We start from the raw sequence: 18,994 nt of genomic DNA, 5'->3' as shown, positions 1-18,994 counted from the left end.
GCTCTGGTGGCCCAGGTGTCCCTGAGCGGTGGCCGCGTCACCCCAGCCTTTGCTCCGTCCTCACGTGGCTCCTCCCTGCCTCATTTTCCTTGTGGGGACAGGCACCGGACGCGGGCCCCACTGAATCCAGGGTGAGCTCGGCTCGAGAACCTTGACCAATCGCAACTGTCAAGGCCCTGGTTGACAGTACGGTCGCGGGCTGAGGTCTGGGTGGACGTGAATTTGGGGAGGCCCTGCAGCCCCCTCCTCCCAGAGCCACGTTCACTCTCCCACTGCTGGAGAGATCAACGCTGCCGCAGAAAACATACCTGTGGGCAAAGCTAGATCCAAAAACCTAACCGGAAAAGACCACGTTTCTTTTGCTGGAGATTAATTTCCGTAGCCTTCGTTAAGCTCCCTACGAAGGTCTTGAACTTTATTTATTTATTTATTTTTTAAAACACCACGTAAGCACCTCTTGGAACGTCAGAGTCTGCTGGCCGGTGTGGCTTTTTGAAAGGGTTTCTAACTGTAGAGACAACTTAGAGAACCTTTGTGGAAACCAGAGGAAATTTCTCCAAATTTTCCTGAAAGGCCATCGAACCGAGTGGATGGCCTCTGGAGCCGACCGGCCGTCCCAGCTCCCGGGACGTGAAGAGTGTCGTGAGAACAAGGCCGCCCGGTGTCCGCGGCTCCGGGACGCCTCCTCGTGGGCTTTGCCTGTCGCGGGAGAGCCGTGTGTGCAGGCGAAGGCAGCCACCTCCCGGGACCTGCACGGCAGGGGCCAGCAGTGTGCTTGGGAACGGGCCACCTGGTGGGCAGGGCCGGGCCGTGGGGTCCTGCAGGCTCTCAGGCGGTTCTTGGGGGGATCGCTGAGCATGGCAGGTGGCCTGTCGGGCGAGCACTGGGGCGCTGGGTGGGGGGCAGCTGGGACGCAGGCATCTTGGCCCCGCCCCCGCCCCGCCCCCGCCAGGGACTGTGCCTGGAGGTGCAGCCGCCTGCTGGTTCCTCCCAGACAGCACGGCCTGGGAAAGAGCGCCGGTTGAAGGGAGGTGCACCAAGGCTTGAGCCCAGGGCGCAGGCCTGGACCTGTCCCGTCCCCCTGGTGAGCGGCCACCCTCCAGCTGCGTTTTGTGCCTACAGACCAGGTCCTGGGGTGGGAGAGGCCACGGCAGCCCTGACCCGTGTTCCTGGGGAGGCCTGTGCCCTCAGCGGGTGGGTCACCCCACAGATGGTTTCCAGGTTGCCCCGGTCAGCTCAGCGCCGCGCCCGAGGGGACCGCGAGCACACCAGGCAGCACTGTGGTCGTGAGGGGTGGACGGCCTGAGGGGCCGCGAGGGTGGGGACGCGGGGCCTCCATCTGCCGGCGCCGTCTTGTCTGGAGGTGGCAGGTGAGCCCGGAGGAGGAAAGTCCAGGTCAGGCCAGCTTGGCTGGGCTTTGGCTTTGTCGCTGGCCCCCTGCTAGAGCGGCAGGTGCGTCCGCCCCGGCCCTGGGCCCCTGGGGTGCCCGGGGACGCCCTGCTCCTGGAGCTCCGCCCGCCAGGCTCCTGGGAGCTCCCAGAGGAGAGTCAGGTGCTGGCGGAACCGCGAGGGCCCTGGCCAGCAGGGAGGCCGAGGCGGCGGCGGTCTGCCTGGGCTGCAGCGGGCAGTGGCCTCTGGAGGGGCTCCAGGGCCAGGTGGAGGCCCGCTGGTCCTCTGTGGTGCGGGGTTGCAGGTGTTCTGCCTGGCACCAGCCTCAGCAGGAAGCGCTGTGTGCAAAGCGAACGGTCGTCCCCCTGGAATTAGAGCTCTGTGTTTCAGATGCAGATTAATACAAACATGCTTGCAGAGGAGAACTGAAAAGATGATTCTACGCTCAAACTTGGCACCGCTTAGGCCCTAATTAAAATATACACAGATTAAACACGATGACCGTGTGCCGTCTGATGGGCTGTGCGTCCTCAACTAATTCATAGCGCAGCCTCCTCCTCAGCCCCGCCGGCGGGAGTGCTCAGGGGGTGTGTTTCATGCCTTGCGCGGCGGCAGCGGGCAGCTGGGCGCTCAGCTGGCCGGTGGCAAAGAGGGACAGCAGTGCCAGGCGCTCCCGTCCCTGCACGGCCCAGCCGCACCCCCTGCCATCCGTCACCACCGACAGCCGTGGCGATGCGTGTGTTGTTGGAGGCTGGCGGCTGTTTTTAGAAACCGGTTGCCGGTTGCTGACAGGTACAGGCTCAGGTGCCAGCAAGGCCTGTCGGGGGCAAGTGAGCAGGGCCCGCGGGGATCCTGGCTTCGCGGAGGCACAGCCATCCTGACGCTCACGCTCACGGCGGTGCCCCAACAGCCAGGGTCCCAGCACCGAGCGTGCCCGCCTTAGAAGAGGACCGGGAAGCCCTGCAGAGCCCTTCTCTCCACCGCCCCCCCCACCCCTGCCCGCATCACAGGGCCGGCCAGGAAGATACACAGGCTGCCCGGTGGAGCCTGAGCCCTGCTCCAGACCACGGGCACTTCTGCCACCCAGCCTCCTGCCGTCTGGCTGCATCTGCGTCCTGGGAGGGTGGGTTCCCACTCCGCCAGGAAGGGGCATCGCACCTGTGCCCGCCCTTTGGAAGGCCCCGTGAACCTCCCGCAGCCTGTTTCTGCATTTTCTCACTTCTCTGATTACCTTTATTCTTTGCAACTTGGGGAAGGCCTAGGAGGCTAACGTTTTTCCGCAAACAAGAGGCAGGAGGAGGACGGGGCAGGGGGTCTGTCCCAGGAAGCACAGAAGGAGGTGACAAGGGGTCCTGCTCTCCCCCTGCCCCTCGTCCCCCGCTGCCCGGCACCCTGAGCCCGGGTGGTCTGTGGGAGGCTGGGGACGTTCTCAAGAGGCCAAACCAGGAGTGTGGCAGGTGCCCCGGCCGGCTCCCCCGAGCGGCAGTCCAGTGCTGCTGGACACGCGCCTGAGAAAGAGCCCGCACTGCTTCCTCCTAGAAGAACCCGCACCTCCGCTGGCGTGCCCAGCCGGCCGCGTGCGGGCGCTGCCACCCTCCGCTGGCGCGTCCTGGGCAGGAGATGAAAGGGTCTTTGTGGCGGTTGTTGTTCTCGTGAGCAGCTGACCCACAGAACGAAGAGGACGAAGGCGCCACGGGTGCTGACGCGGCCGCACAGCAGCGCCTCTCGCGGACCCAGCCTGCGGCCTCTGCCCGCCCGCTCCCGCCCGGGGGCGTCCGCTCCTCCAGGCCCCCGGAGCGTGCGTGCTCTGGCGGTCACAAGTGTGTCCCCTCCTGGGGCCTGGGGTGTGCTGGGAAAACCACTGAAGAGATGGGGTTCTCCAGGAGGACCTTCTCTGGGGCAGTCGGAGTCAACGGAAAGGGGGGGCTCTGGGCCGTTCCTGTCAAAAGCAGGACCACCGCCTCGTGGTGCTTTCTGGTGAAAACCCGACGTGGCCTCCACCGCTGCTCGGCCTCAGATCCTTGGCCCGACCGGGATGGTCCTTCTCCGTGTCAGGCAGGCCACGCGGACCCTGGAAACCAAGGAAGCCAGCACCCTGACGAGCTCCCCGAGGGCGGGAGCGCTGCCGGGCCCCTCCTGCGGCCTCTTGCCCCGGCCGCCCAGCACAGAGGCGGCGGGGTGGGGGGAGTTTCTCCATCCTTATCACGGGTCCCTGCTCTGGGCCCCCCTGTGTGCGGCTGAGAGCTGGACACTGCCCAGTGGCCTCCGTCTTAGCCGGAGTGCCCCCCTGACACCCAGGGACAGCAGCTGCGGCCCAGCGCCTGGCCACACACCGCCCCCCAGGGCGTGGCGACCCAGGGCCTCGGCCGGCCTGGCCACCGCGGGAGGGCCTGGGGCGGAGCGCGGGCCAGGCGAGCCAGGGCGCCTCCTTTCCAGAAGCCATGTGTGTGCGTGTGCACGTGTGTACACACGTGTGGTGGGGCGGAGGTTGAGCATGTATGTGCACAGGTGCTTGTGTGCTGCCACGTGTGCACGTGTGTGCGTGCTGGGGACAGAGGCTGGAGCGCTGGGGCTCCCTGGGACCACGTGTCCGTGCACCGGGTGGCGCCGTTGCTCGCAGGCTGAGTGGCCCGTGTGTCCCCGCACGTCCCCTGCGTGTTGCTCCCTGGGCGGTGCGGGTGGCTCCAAGACGCACGGCTGTCTGCCCAGCACCTGCTTCTCAGGTTGTGGCACTGTCCGCCCCGACAGGTCTGGTCAGAGAGTCACGGAGACTCTTTTCTGACCGCTTTCCCGCGGAGCCGTGAGCTGCCTGTGACCAAGGCGGGTTCTGAAGCCGCCGACGCGCCTCAGGGCGCCCGGGTGCTGCCTCGGGGCCCCTCCTCCGCTCCCCGGACGCCTTCAGGGTGGAGCGACACCTGTAGACGCCGGTGACCTGGACTGGTCCGTCCCGGGGGCGCACGGTGCCTCCGTCGTGTTCCGGGAGGGCGGGTGGGGTCAGCGCTGAGCGTTTCGAGTCTCTGCACCCGCCTCACCGTGACTCGGTGTTGGCCCCAGGCCCCCCCACGCTGACCTGTGAGTGGGGTGCGAGGCAGCCTGTAACCCTCGATTCCGAGAGGTGGGTCGGGGCGGCGGCACCGAGGGGCCTGGAGATCCGGTTCTCCTTCTGGAGCTGAGGCAGGTCCGGGTTTAAGGGGTCGCGACACGGCAGGACACAGGCCATGTGAAAGTCCCGCGTTACGGGGGAGTCACTGTAACAGAAAAGGTCACGTTTATCCTCTAGATGGGGTCTGTTGTCCAGAGTCATTTGAAAAATCTAAGCGTGAAAGGTAATGCTTTTCCATTCACTTGTTCTAAAGAAAACCTATGTGAGAACTCAGGTCTTCCTTTGTAAACTGTTGTTTTGAAGTCCACTCTTTCTGTGATCTGTGCTGCGTGAGGGTGTGGATGGACCTTTTATTTGTGTGCCTTTTTGTTTTTAGACATTTTTGTGGCTGGAATTTAATCAAAAGTAACAGGATGACAAGAACGGCCACGGGATGGGGTGAATTTCTCCCTGACCCCCTTTGTTGGCTGGTTTTCAGTGAAGAGCGTGGACGCCAAGGGCCCGGTTTCCCCGACCTCTGCGTGATTTCAGGGAGGACCCCAAGCACTTGGGGCCCCGCAGCCTAGCCAGGGTGGCAGCTCCAGGCCAAGCTCCCCGGGTGCAAATTGCTGGCCTCAGCCTGGTGTCTGCTGGTCACGCAGCACGGAGACTGCAAGAGCGTCTGCATTTCTGGGGAGGAGGTGGCCCCCCCGCAGGAAGGAGCGGCTGGTTATAGTGACGGCTTGCGTGACATGCCCTGTGCAGAGGAGGAGAAGCCGAGCTCAAGCTTGGGTGGAGCCGGGGCCAGGCTGGCGGGCAGGCGGGCAGTCTCCAGCCCCTGCCCCCAGGAGGTGCCGGCACCAGGGCTGCAGACACCGCTGAGGAAGCAGCTGCTCTGTTCCCGTTTCTGTTCCCGGCCGGGGGGCCCAGAGTCCCGGTGGAGCGGCCAGAGCTCAGGGCCACCGAGGAAGAGGCCCTGTGCGCACCTGCCTGTCCCCGGCTGCGGCGGGCAGAGGCCGGGGTCCCCGCAGCGCCTCGCCGCCCAGGCCGCCCCGCCCGCCCCGCCGGCCCGCGGAAGGAGGCGGGCGAGCTGCTGGGAGCGGAGCCCCATCTGAGGTCTGGGCCTCCCCAGCCTCACTCCTGCGTCTGAAACGCCGCCCCCTCACACGGGGCCTCCAGGGCGGGTCGCGTGCTCTCTGTGTTTTGTAGGCCATGCGGCGCGGGTTCAGGGCGGGAGGGTCCTCGAGGGCCAGGCGGGGCCAGGCCTCCCCACGGCGTCGCCGCCGTGAAGCGATGCAGGAGGCTGTGCCGGCACCGCGTGGAAAGCCCTTGAGGACTGGTCGCTCTTCCACGCGTTTCTTCTCAGCCTCTCGGAGTCGGTCCTGCGAGCACGCGTGCGGCCGGAGAGAGGACAGGCGGCCACGGCCCGTCGGCCTCTTTGTGCCCCGGCTTTGTTTCCGATTTCATGCTGTCAGAGGGTCTGCATGTTTTCCTGCGTGAAGTTGTCAGGGGATGAAAGCTCCGGAGCGGGGTCGCGCGCCGAGGGCCGGGCAGGGAGCCCGCCCGCCAGCCTGGCCTCTGCCCCAGCGGCCACCCCCTCCCTCCTCCCGGCCCCTCTGCGCAGCGAAGGGGCCTAGCAGGGAGAAGCAGCGCTTCCTTCCGGACGGGCTCATTCCTCTTTCTCTGGCCAGAAAGAGACTCGCCTGCGGCGACAGCCGGGGGCCAGCCCACCCTCCCCAGCGGAGACCCGCCGCCCGGGCACGGCCGGCTCCCTGTGTTTCCGGGAGCACGTGGCCCTGTGATGGCGCAGGTGGAGTGCCCACCCCATCCTCACGCGGCAAGGCCCCCTGCCGTGGAAGCTGTGTCCAGCCCGGCGGGACCCCGTGTGCGGCGGGCCTCCCGTTGGGAGCTGCCAGCTGTGCTTCCCACGGGCCCGTGTCCACATAGAGGTGCCAGAGGCCAGGCCCCAAGCAGCGGGATGCCATCACAGGGACAGGGTAGACCCTGCGTGGCGGGGGGCGTCAGAGCTTCAGGAAGCCGCTCTTGATTACTTTTCATGTTAAGGTTGTTTTACTTTCCATTTGATGCGGAAGAAAGTTAATCCCGGCCCTGAGGTCTTACTTAGAAGCCGAGTGCGCTGAGCAGGGGACAGAGGACCCCTGTGTACCTGCCGGCTGGCCACCCACGCCCGTGACGGAAGCGGCCTTGTCACCGGCAGGTGGACACCCCGCGTCTCCGTCCTGGCCGCCGGGAGCCCCTCAGCCCTCCCCCACACCCCACGGCCCACCGGCCGTGGCCTCCCCACCAGCACCTGTGCCCCTGCCTGCCCCCCGGCTCCCCTCCGGCCCTGTCCCCCCTCCCACGCTGCCACCCAGCCTCTGCCCCGCAGGGCACTCCACCTGGAGCCCCACCCTGTTAGCTCCGTCTCTCTAGTTTCCCTGACACGCCAGCCCCGGGCGTGCCCTCTGTACACGCTGCACGTCCTAGGTGCCAACCACAGGTGCCCGCCGGCCCGGCCTGCACTGGGTCCTTTGGAAACTTGGGTGTCTGTCATCCGGGGCTCATGGGGGCTCCGCTTCCTCCAGGCCCAGCGTGCTGGGCGCAGACAGAAGCCGGGTCTCTGGAATCACAGTAACTGGGTGGACGCCTGGTAACCTGAGATGCTTCTTGTTTTAATACACACTAGCTCTGGAAGTGGCTGCGCAGGAGAGGGCCTTCAGCTGTTATTTATCATTTAGGAATTTAGCAATGACAGTGAGAAGACAGCGGGGGTGCCTCTGACCTCCACAGGTCAGAACTTACCGCACAGACCTTCAAGAGACACCTCTCAACCCAAACGCGGAAACCCACCGCGTCCCCCCAGGTTCCCGGCTCCTCCCAGGGCCCGTCCTTGGGTGTGGGGCTGGCCGTCCGCCGCCCACCCTGACAGCGGGCTGGCGGAGAGCAGAGCAGGTTCTGTAAGGCGACACTCACAGGCTTGCCTGTGGGCACCCCGGGGGGCCCTGCCTGCATCGTTTGGACCCTAGTGGGGCGCGTGTGTGACGGCGGGGTGGGGTGACGGGCAGGCAGCTCCAGGAGGGGCAGGGCCAGCTGCACAGGCGCCCAGACCCCGGGGGGTCTGTGCAGATCCAGGGGCTGTAAAACTGCGGGACTCCACAGGAAACACGGCACGCTGCCCTTCTGGGCTGACAGCGGCGCCGGGTCCTGTGGGCGCCACCCCAGCGGCCTGTGCTGCATGGCAGGCGCCCGCCCTTGGCGGCAGCTGTACCCCTGCACTCCGGGCGAAAAACCAGGGGCTCCCGGTGCCAGTAAGACAGTGCTGGGCCGCCTTTCCTGTGCCCTTCACGCAGCTGCTGCTAACGACATACATCTTTAAAAATAGCATTTGGGGATTTTTTTTCTCTTTTCAAAAGAGGAAAATGCTTTCTGTAAGGAGGCAAGCCGGAAAAGCCCTGGCCGGGGTTTCTGCATGAGCGGTCACGCCGGCCGATTGAAAGGCCGGGGAGGGGCCCTGGGGAGGGGGCCTGGACGGCAGTGAATGAGGCGGCTCCCGGGCCTGTGGGAGGAAGGCCCCTCCGAGGGCCGGCGGCCAGATGTTTATCCTCTGGGAGCCGTCTGACGTGGCGAGAGAAAGCAGTTTTTCAAGAAGCTTCCAGCAGACGCCTCTGGGAGAAGTCGCGGGGCCACAGGGCGTGCGCGGCCTCCCCATTCTCTGCCCTTAAGCCCCTTAATCGCATTAGCATCTGGATGGGGCCAGGCCCTCGCGCTGGGGGGCGCGGGCAGCGTCCGGGCTTGTTCTAATCCGGCCGTCTGAAGGCGGCCAGACTGATGGGTGACACATGAGTCCAAAAGCCACTTTGGGGGGCTCGACCTGAGTGGCCGTCTCCGCTCGGAAAGCCAGCCCTGTCCTGAAGCGCCGCCGGGCCCGGCGTGCGGGCTGCCCAGGGCCACGGGCCTGTCCCCCAGCGGCCGGCGCTGTGAGCTCGGGCCCCGCAGCTCCGCAGGCAAGTGACCTCACGAGGGCTCCTTAGATGAGAATTTTTTTTTAAGTCAAAATTAGTTGTGTTGCGGTGCTCTTTCTTTTTTTAAAAAAATAAAAATCACTTAGTGCTTTTTAAAAAACAGCTCTGTTGAGGTGTAACTTGCACACAAACCGAAATCCCGTTTCAGCCTCCCCGCCCGGCTGGGCCAGCCGCCTCAGCCCCCAATCTGTCCTTCCTGGACTCTCCGCGTGGCGGGACGTGCCCCCGGGGAGGCGTGTGGGGCCCCCCGTGTCCTCGCCAGCACGTGTCGTGAACCTGGTCAGAGCTTGCCTTCTTTCCGCGGTGTTGGCGTGGGCAGCGCGGCCCTGCGGTGGCCCTGACGTGCGAGGCCTCGCGGCTCCTGGGCCAGGCTGCGGCTTCGTCCTGCCTGTGGGGAGGGACCCTGGTTACCCCATCCCGCTGCCTTTCCTCGCCCCACGCCCAGGCTGGGACAGAAAGAAGGTTCTAAAGGAGCCTGGATTTAATAGAGTTTTCAGCCAGCCTGCGTGCAGCCCGTGGCCTGTGCCCTTCCCGCTGCCCCCTCCACAGCTGGTGGGCGTCTGTGCCCAGGGCCCCAGCGTGGCCTCTCTCCCTCGTGCTGCCCTCCGGGTCCTGTCCGGCCGCGCTGCACCGTCCCTCCTGCCGTGGCTGCGGAGGGGCCGCTGCTCAGACTGTCCCCTGCAGAGCCCCCCGCGGCCTCCTGGGTCCCCGGGTCCTCGGGACAGCCCGGGACAGAGGGCCGCGGGCCGGGCCTCTCGCCGGTGGGTGGGAGCCTGAGCCGAGGTCGGGGAGGGCGGAGGCGGGCAGCCAGCCGGGCGGCACGTCTCGGGGACTGAGCTCCCTCCGTGTCTTCCCCAGACGCTCTGCACAAAGGCCACGATGCAGACCGTCCGGGCCGCCGACACCAACGAGGTGGTGAAGCTGATATTCCGCGAGTCCGACAACGACCGGAAGGTGAGCCCGTGGGCGCCGCGCCCTGTGGCCCCGCGCGGTGGGGGGCGGGAGGCCCCCGGGCACCTGCTCTGACGGCCCCTCTGCCGGCAGGTGATGCTGCAGCTCGAGAAGAAGCTCTTCGACTACTTCAACCAGGAGGTGTTCCGGGATGACAACGGCACCGCGGTGAGTTCTGCCTGCAGCGTGTGGCTGGCCCCGGCCCCTCCCCCACCCGCTTTCCTGGGGCCACGCTTCCCGGCGCTGGGACGGCCCCACCCCGCCCCGCCCGGCGATCGGCTTCTGAGCCCTCAGTCTCCCAGCACGCCTCCACTGGGACCTTCCTGGGGGGCGTCCTGCCGCCGGCCTGGCAGCGGCCACCTGCCTCGCTGCCTGGGACGGGCAGTGTGGCCCTCAGCACTGGGGTCCCTTCCGGGTGAGGGGCAAAGGGCTGGCGGCTTTGGGTGCGGAACCGGGCTCCCCTTGGGAAGAGGAGGGACCGCCGTGCGAGTGTGAGGGGCATCTCCGTGGCCGTGGACGCGTGTGTGTGCGTGTGCAGCGCGCAGTGCTGATACGTGTGAACAGACGGCTGCCGCTCAGACCACCGGGCGAGCGTGGTCCCTGCGCGGGGACCCGGCGGCCTCATGCGTCCATCGGGCCTGCTTTTGACGCGTCTATCTGGCGTCTGTGTTTTGTGGGCGCCTGAGGGCGGTCGGGGACACCTGTGGGAGGCTCACCGCACACCCAGCTGTGCCCCGTCCTCCCTTCCTGCCCTGGTGAGGGGCCGTGGGTGCCGCTGTCCTCAGCTCTGTGCTGTCTTCCGCTCGCGTCACCCGCCTGCCAGCTCGCCACCGGGGCCGTTGTCACCCCCAGGGGTGTCGTGATCCCAAAGGCCAGGGACGGTGCTTGGATTCAGGCCCCGCCCCCCAGGCATCCCCCACCGTGGGGCCGCGCCCTCGTGGGGCCGCTCCCCGTGGGTCCCACTGCCCCCAGCTCAGCTCTGTGTGCTCTGGGCCCCCCCGGGTGGCCTGGTCATCTGCTGGGTCTCCCGTTTCCGGCTCTGGACAGTGACTCTGTCTCTGGCCTCCCCGCTCCCTCCCACCGGTGCTGCTGGGGGCTCCGTGCCTCTGTGTGGGAGGGTCCTCAGCTCTGGGCCAAGTGCTCAGAAGAGGGCTGCACGTCTGGCCGGATGAGGGGCTGTCCGGCCGTCCAGACTCTGCCAGGCCCGCCTCCCCGTGCAGAGCCACACCCGCCCCCTCCCCGCCTTCCTGTCCCCCCGGAGCCCTCGTCACCCGCCCGGCCTCTCTCACCTCGCGGGCCCAGCGGCTTCTGAGGCTGAACTCTCCACATACCTGAGTCTGTATCTCCACCCCGGGCCCCCGCCCGTCCGTCCACCCCCGCCCAGCTTCCGGCCCTTGGCCGCCCCCCGCCACTGTCAGGTAAAGCCCAGGCCCCTGACCTCTCCTCCGAGGCCTGGATGACGGCTGGGGCCCCCGTGCGGCCCCCACAAGCCGCACGGGGTGCGCCTCTGCCCCCAGGGATGCTCCCAGCCTCCTCAGCCCTTGCACGCATCATCCTGCGGACACGCGGCCCCGCGGCCAGGTCAGGGCTGGGCTCCGCAGGGGGCCTCAGGTCCAGGCGAGCTGGGCTCTCCCACGTCCCGTGGCACTTGTGTCCGGCACGCGATGCTCACGGCGCAGCCACGGCCCCGCTGGGCGGGAGGCCGCACTGGGCACGCCGTGTCCGGCTGCCGTCCTGTGACTTCCCAGGCCCCGAGCACGTGGGGCCGGTGTGGGGACACGATGCGTGCCGTGTGCCGTGTGGCTGTGCGGCACCAGGAGACCTGGGGTGCCCTCCGCTCCCCGGGCCGCTGGGCGACCACCTGAGCTTGTGGAAGGCGGCTGGGTGGGCTTTGAGGGCCCCCAGCACAGAGACGGCCCCTTGAAGCCTGGGACAGTGTAGCCACCGGGGCCAGCAGAAAGCGGAGGCGCCCTGAGAGGGGAACGGTGGACACAGGGAGGGTGGCACTGGGGTGGCCAGGGGGCCGGAACGTCCCGGAAGGAGCCAGGACACCGGTGAGAAGAGGGAAGCTCCGTCATTCGAGGGAGAAACATGGGCCCGAGGTGGGGGGGGGGGGAGGACGTCACACGTGGGTGCAGAGCCCCCCACTGCCCCGTTAGCGCTTGGAGCGTGTGTCACACCACCCTGGGAACCACAGATGTCGCCGTTAGACGTGATCTCTATTCTCTACTTATCGACCACGTGACACTGGGCTCCTTTACGGTGGAGGAAAGTTAGTTTGAGTACTTGGGAGAAGTTTGAGTCTGACTCTGAGATGAAGAGTCGCGGTGGCGTCGAAGCAGAAACGCCGAGGTCTCCACGTGGCGCGGCCCCGCCTGTCGGGTCAGGAATCTCCTGGCGGGGGAGGGGGTGGTGGGGGGATGGCCTCGCAAGTCCCCCTGGCGCCGGGCTGGGTTCAGCGGTCCCAGCCCAGGCAGCTCAGCACGCGTCAGTCCCACGCGGGAGGTGGCGTCCAGACCCCCCCGGGGGACGGACGATGCATGGCCCTCGGAGCCCTCGGAGAGCATCTCACCTTCACGGCGAGACGCCCACCGCAGATGGATGTGCCGCGCGGCCGCAGCCCCCAACTCCATCGCATCCTTGATCCACCGCCGGTCTTGTTCCCGTCTGACAGAAATTTAATTCAAGCTGGCTCTGAAAATAATTATTGTATTTTAAGAGTAGTAATCATTGGCCAGGACATGATTGAATGTGTCCATGCCTATTGACTTTTTCTATGATTTATAGCTTTGTTTAGTCGATATTCCCATCGAGATTGTATAATTAATTGTAAGTGTGGCTGTCAGAGCTGCAGGATGGAGTGCCCTGGTGAGGATTTGGAGAGATTAAATTTTCCACGGCTGTCCCAGGGCAGGGCGCGGGAGTTTTCACTGCGCTTGGCCTGTTGGATAGAGATGTTTTCTGTGTGTGTAGCAACTGCTTCAGCTCAGGGCGCATCGATTTTCCGGCCTCTCTCCCTTTATCAGCGCGGTGTCTCTGCAGTAACAGAGGAACGTGCGGGGCCGGGACAGCGCCTGACAGATACGTGCGGCCAGCCGGCCACTTAATCACCATCCACACATGCCCTGCGCTGTTTTTCACTTTGTAATCAAGAAGAATGTTTAAGATACATGTGAAATTGGTTATCATTTTGTGAGGAGTATCAAAGAGATACAGAATACCATTTCAACAGAAATGCAATGTCATTTCTAATCAGAAACACCCCACGCTGGCCTCCCGTGGCGGCAGCCGTGGCTCCAGCCCCGTTGCTCCGTGGCCGTGGGCTGTGGAGCCCTGGGCGCCGGCTCCTGTCACAGCCGTGGACACAGGAACAAAACGCAGCCCCAGGCGCAAAGCGTGGAGGAAGGACCCCACAGTAGCGAGAGTCCACAGACGTCAGAGAATCAAATACCTGATAGAAATCGTAAGATGAGAAGATTTAAAGTTATTGAAAACATGAAAGAACCAGAAACGTAGACAAATACCATCCTCTGAAAAAACAGGCAGGTTGACAAATATACGTTCTGGCAGCAGCCACCGAGGTGAAACGGGACCCAGCGCAGCACAGACGCGCGCGGAGGTGATGCCTGGAGGCGGCTGCGGGGCGGGTGGGGCGGGGGGGGCGAGGCCTGGTCCTCGGGAGCTCAGCGAGTCCTGAGCCGGACACCAGATGCGAGGGAGACTGAGAGCAGCGCGGGCACCAGGTCACCCACCAGAAGGACGCTGGCAGCCAGCGGGCCTCGCGGGAGCGACAGAGCCGGTGATGACGGAGGGATCACGGGAGGAGTGAGGAGGATGCGGCCGCGGCGGCCCCACGGCGGGACTGGAGCAGCAGGAGTGAGAGCGTGCGTGCGGGCTCTGCGGACACGCACGTCCCGTCACGTGGAGGACGGACTGGGTGGCGAGCCTGTCAGGACGACCGCAGGGACTTGCTGTGTCCAGATGCGGCTTTTCTCCTCTCAGAGTCTGAGTGAAGTTTGGGAGACGTGGGAAGACTTGGCGGCTCTTGGCAGCTGCCGCTCGGGGCTGCACAGAGGCTTCTGGGGGAGGCGCTGCCCCAGCGCCGGGTTGCGTGGCCGGCCCCTGGGGTCCTGTGGGTGCCCTCGCCTGACCGCGCCTCTCTGACCGTCGCGCCCACTTGCAGCCGCCACGCGGGATCAGGGCCGTCCTCCTGTCTGATCTGCAAAGGCCAAGAGTTCATGCGCGAACGTTGTGGACAAGACGCACGCGAGGCCTCCATGTGGGCATGTGCACCCGCACGTGTGATGTGAGGGACTCTCCAGGCACCCACGCGTGCAAGCACACGCAGTGCGCACTGGTCGGGCCCCACGCTCATGCTGCACCCTCCCTGGAGACGACCTCGCCACCCCTGGCACCCGGAGGTGCTGACTCTGGAACCTTCCAGAAGCTGCTTGGCCTAGGCTGCTCCCTGGACGTGAAGTGTGCTTCTCCTCAGTGTGGAGGCAGAAGGCCATTGGTGCTGGGAAGCGGAGGGGCTCTGTGCCCCCCCATGCCCCCCCTCCCCCACCCCACCCACAGCCCCCACCCTGTGCCTCCCCTCCCCCATGCCCAAGCCCTCCCTCCACCCCATGCCCCTCCCCATCCCACACCCCCACTCCTGGCCACACACCCCTAGGGCCCCCAGCGTGGCTGTTGGGGGTGCTGAGTGGGGTAAGGTCTGCCGCTGGCGTTTCTTCCCAGCAGGTGTGAGCTCACGCGTGGCCCCTGTGGGCCAGCATCTGACTTCGCCAGGCAGGGTCTCGGGCCTCTTGGGACCCCGTCTCCGGGTGTCCAGCGTGCCGCAGGACCTGAGCCTGCCGTCAGGCAGCTGTGTTTGAAGTGGTCCTGTGCACACAAAACCCAGACACCATCAAGGGCTCCTGCAGGGGAGGTGTCGACTCTGCTTCCCCCCGACCCCGCCCCAAGGAAAGCGGCCTGGCCGCTGGCTGGCCCGGGGCACCCGAGCTTGGCGGGGAGGGCCGCGCGCAGGTGGCTCAGGTAGCAGCCTGGCGCCCGGTAATTGCTGTGTGCGCAGCGCTGCTAACTGCACGCTTCAGGGGTGACGGATGAGGCGGCAGGAGGAGAGAGGACGGGTGTGGCCTCGGGGGGCCTGCGCGGTGCTGCGCTCCCACACAGCTGCAGGGGACATGCGTGTGGACCATGGTGCATGGCCACGGCGGCCAGAGGCTGCCAGCACACTCTGCTCCTGGGGGCACGGTGCCCTGTGGGTGTGGCTCTGGAGTCAGTCCCTCGAGGCCAGGTCTTGCTTTTATCTTCCTGTGCGAGGCCGACACTCTGACTCTCTGACCCAGTTTGGGTAAGACGGTGTCCCCTCTGCTGGGCACTGCCTGAGGGCACGACGGAGGCGATGCAGCAGAGCCAGGGGGCCCCGCCAGGCTGGCCGGCACGGGCAGTGTGAGGTCCGGCGCGGACGGCAGGGGTCTGAGTCTGGAGCAGGCCTCACACAGAGGGACCTGCAGGGCGCCCCGGGCCTCTCCAGCCACAGCCCCGGGCGGCCCACCCTCAGGAGGCCCCGGGTGGCGTGCAAGGCAGGCGCTCGAGCCCCGCGTGCTTCCTGGAAGTTACAGGGTCCCTGCCGCAGATGGACCTTCCCCAGGCTGCTGGGTGCCCCTAGGGAGGCAAACCAAAGTGACGTTGTTTTTTTCTGTTTCTTTTCTTTAGCTCTTGGAATTTGACAAAGAGCTGTCTGTCTTTAAGGACAGACTATATGAACTGGACATCTCGTTCCCTCCCAGGTAAGGACCGCCCACTCGCTGGCCCAGCAGGGAGCTGCCCTCCTGTCTGTGCACCTGCCCCCCTGCCTCCTCCCGCCCCTGCTGAGCACGGCAGGGGTCTGTTCTCTCCTTTCCTCCCCCAGGGCCTCCCCCATTAGCCTACGAGGGGCCCACAGAGGCAGCTGTACGCTCTGGATCTTTTCGGGACCATCATGGGGTTGATTTTGGTTCTGTTTGTGTTTGTCTTTCTCGGGTACATAAGCTTTTGCTGTGCTTTGCCCTGGTGTTTATAGAATCTTGAAATCTGCAGCACTAACACTGTGTTCGCACCCGACCAGCCCGGGGCTGCAGGGGAGCGGGGGGGGCAGTGAGGAAGGTGGCTGAGAAAGAGAGAGATTACGAAGTGGCCTGGACACTGGGTGGGTGCTCGGCCTGCGGGGCTCAGCCTGCCTTCCGCCACCCTCGGGCCCATCCGGGAGGACACGGGCACCTCATCACAGGCTCCTCCCACCCGTCTCTCTCCTTTTACAGGTTCAAAGTAGAAATTGTTATCACTTGGGAGAAAGTGAAGCTTGGGCGGCTTCAGGGAAGCCTCAGCTAGAGGGGCCTGGCGAGCAGCTGTAAGCGGGGCTGAGCCGCTGTAAGCGGGGCTGAGGGTGCCGCCGCCCCCACCCCACCCCCGTCCGTGTCGGGCCTGGCGGTAAACACGTCAGGTCCACAGCAGAGGGACGGTCCGCATCCAGGACGTCCTGGGAGGCCAGGTCCTCTCAGGCGCCCTGTGAAGGTCACCCCTGCCTCCTGGGCCACACCCCAGTGGTCAAACGCGCCGGCTTGCAGGGACCCCCACCGTCCACTGGACGTGGGACGTGCTGTGGGTCCAGGCTGTGGCCGAAGCGGCCAGGCGCTCGCAGCACAGGGTCAGGGCCCAGACCAGCGGCGTGAGGTTCAGGGGCCAGAGAATCCGGGGCCTGGGTCCCCGGGGTGCCTGGCAGGCGCCCCGCAGCGGCTCCGACGCCCGAGAACTCGCGACTCAGCAGCTCAGGCCGGAGGGAGGCCCTCAGCAGTGCCGTCCAGGTGCTGACCCACACGGCACCCTCAGGCGATCTCAGGCGTGCGGTGTGCACATGTGTGCGGAAGCTCCTGTGCACACGCGTGTAGGGTGTGCGTGTGTGTGCCGAGTCCGTGCTCGTGTGTGTAGGTGTGTGTGTAGGTGTGGGTATGTGTTGGGTTATAGACTAGTTGCCCGTGGGCACGGGTGTGGACGTGCAGGGGCACACGCTGTGTGCATACATGAGCAGATAGGTGTTTGCATGTGCCTGGGTCTTTACGCGGGGGTGTCTGCATGCGGTGCAAACTCGTGTGTGCGTGCGCGTGTGTGCTTCCTGGGTGTATGCACTGTGTGCCTGGGTGTGCTGCCTGCGTGTGTACGTGGTGGCTGTGTTGCAGGCATGTGCAGGCGTGTCCTCTGTGCACAGCGGCCAGCGTAGGGCCGTCTCCCGCTCTGGGAAGCGGTCGGGGGCTTCTGGCCTCCAGCGGTTTCCCTGCAGACTGCCTGTTGCTTGTCTCCGAGCTGAGGGGTGGAAGCCCCGGGAGCCGCCGGAGGAGCCTGGGGCTGGGGCTGCCCTGGCCCTGCGCGGGGAGGGGCGGGCCGGGGCCGGTGGGCAGGGGAGGCACCCGTCCTCTCTGCCGCCCCCTTCCCGTCCTGCCTGTGCGGCGCACCCGCCGGGGGAAGGAGGCAGGATCTCCGCCGGGGTGCCCGCCCCCTGTGTGTCCTGCCCCGGGGCCGTCCTGTGCCCGGCCTCCACCACACTGCCTTCTTTGGGGTCGAAAGGCCGCACTTCCTGGTTCTGTTTCTGCGGGCGTGGCTGAGCCCCGTAGGGATCTTTCCAGATGCCTCCGTGGCAGGGAGGGGCCCTACGGCCGCATTTACGTGCGTCTGTCCACGTGTGGCCTTGGGCAGGGTGTGGGTGTGTGGCCGCCCCTCCGTCACAGAGAAGGTCCACGCCAGCCCCTCCCCACGCTCCCGAGGCCCGTGTCATCTTCACGACCCTGCTCTGTGAAACGACCCTTTCCTCCCGCGTGGCCGGGACAGAGGCTCGTGGGCTCTGAGGCTGCGGGCCCTCGCGCATAGCCCTCAGCATTTGTGGGGACGGGCTGTGCCCCCCTGGCTGCCGGGCTCCAGCACCTCCTGGGGGGGGGGGGGTGGACGGTGTCCATTCGAGGGGCGGTGGCCACCCCCGGCTATGTGCCCGTCCTTGCCCGGCTCTCCTCTCTGCGAGGCCCGTTTCCTCCAGCCCGTCGGCGGGGGGAGCCCGAGCTGCGGGCATCGCTGGTGCCCGTGTCCTGGGCGGCACCCTCTGGGAACCTTGTGGCACCTTTTGCCTCAGTCACCCCAGCAGGGAACGCACTGCAACCTGGCCTCGGGGTCCTGGTCCCCGTCCTGGTGGAGGCGCGCTCACAGCTGCTGGGGCCGGGCCGGGCTGGGGGCCGGTGCGGAGCCGGGAGCGGAGGCCGCCGCGCCCCCCGCGGCTCCAGGCCGTGGCTCGTCGCACCCCTGGGACAGCCCCCGAGACGCTCCAGGAGCGGACGGGTCTCCTGGGCAGAGCGGGGGGCGGGGCAGGGGGCGGGGGGGCGTGTCTCCTGAGCAGAGGCGTCGGTGACTGTCCTCCGAGGGCTGACACAGCGCCCCTCCCGATGGACTGCGACTCGAGGCTGTGTCACGTTGCTGGAAGAGGGGCTGACGTTTCAGGCGTCTGTAGAGCCTTGAATTCTCGTTCTTCTCAGCCTCGGACACGGTTTTGCACCCCCGTGAGGGACGGCCACAAAGCATTGGTGGGGTGGGGCTGGGGCCGAGGACGCGGCCGGGCCAGGCTGGTGGGCGCAGGGGCTGCCCCGCCCCAGAGACCCTCCAGGCCCTGCACTTCCAGATGACGCCCGCCCACCCCAAGTGGCAGGGACGCGCCCGGGACCAGGCCAAGTGAAGGCCTTTAACACCACATGGTGTTTCCGCGTGCTGGTGACATAAAAGCTTTAAGTGCGCGCTCAAAATACCCGCTGGACAAAGAGCGTGTAGCTGGCGCGGGCACGCGCCGTGCCCACCTGGTCCCTGTGTGACCGGCCTCGCGTCGATGCAGAGCCGCCCGTGAGGCTGGTGGTCGGCAGTGGGCACGACGGCAGTCGGCCTTCCTCACCCTCCGTGTCCGCCTGCGCGCCCTCCGGCCCAGCGTCCACTCGCAGCTCCCACTCTGAACCTGGCTGGGGGCCGACCACGGAAGCCCTCCTTTCCTCTCCCCGGCATGGCCCAGCGTGAGTGGCAGAGGTCTGGGACGCCCCAGAGGTGACGCCAGAGCCTGTCCTGTGCTTCCAGCAGGGAGTTTCTAACGTAGAGTGTAATTCTGAGTTACTGTTGTTGCTTTTAAAATAAAGAGATCAAAGCATGAAGATGAGGCCGTCCCGCTGCCTTTTCCGCCCCCAGCCCTGCACGCAGCCTCGCCCTGGACCCCACCCCTGTGGGAGGCACTGCCCACCCCCGCCCTCAGGACCGCCCCTTCGAAACCTCCCTTCACGGAGGCCCGACCGTTCCCAGGGGCCGCGGGGATGTGCCCCACACGCTCCGCCCTCGTCCCACCGACTCCTAAACCGTGTCTCCCAGGCCTGAGATGCAGTCCAGGCATCTCGCTGGCATTGCCCACGTGGCGCCCAGGAGGGGATGCGCCAGCACCGTGACAGCAGGAAGCAGCGTCTCCGTTGACCGTGAACATAGAGTTTACCTTCCA

At 66.2% G+C, this 18,994-nt stretch overlaps 1 protein-coding gene across 4 annotated transcripts in view; it reads left to right on the top strand.

Annotated features, from left to right (window-relative positions):
• INPP5A (inositol polyphosphate-5-phosphatase A) overlaps nucleotides 1-18,994 on the top strand; it is a 173,752-nt gene that overhangs the window by 145,614 nt on the left and 9,144 nt on the right. For all 4 annotated transcript variants that reach the window (XM_057734837.1, XM_057734839.1, XM_057734838.1 and 1 more), the window contains exons 10-12: nucleotides 9,352-9,447; nucleotides 9,538-9,612; nucleotides 15,166-15,239. In XM_057734837.1, the coding sequence (XP_057590820.1) occupies nucleotides 9,352-9,447; nucleotides 9,538-9,612; nucleotides 15,166-15,239 (245 nt within the window). The remainder of the gene's footprint in view (nucleotides 1-9,351; nucleotides 9,448-9,537; nucleotides 9,613-15,165; nucleotides 15,240-18,994) is intronic.

Source organism: Hippopotamus amphibius, chromosome 5, assembly GCF_030028045.1.
Source record: "Hippopotamus amphibius kiboko isolate mHipAmp2 chromosome 5, mHipAmp2.hap2, whole genome shotgun sequence".
In the NCBI taxonomy this organism is placed as follows: Eukaryota; Metazoa; Chordata; class Mammalia; order Artiodactyla; family Hippopotamidae; genus Hippopotamus; species Hippopotamus amphibius.
This window is presented reverse-complemented; position numbering and strand designations above follow the sequence as displayed.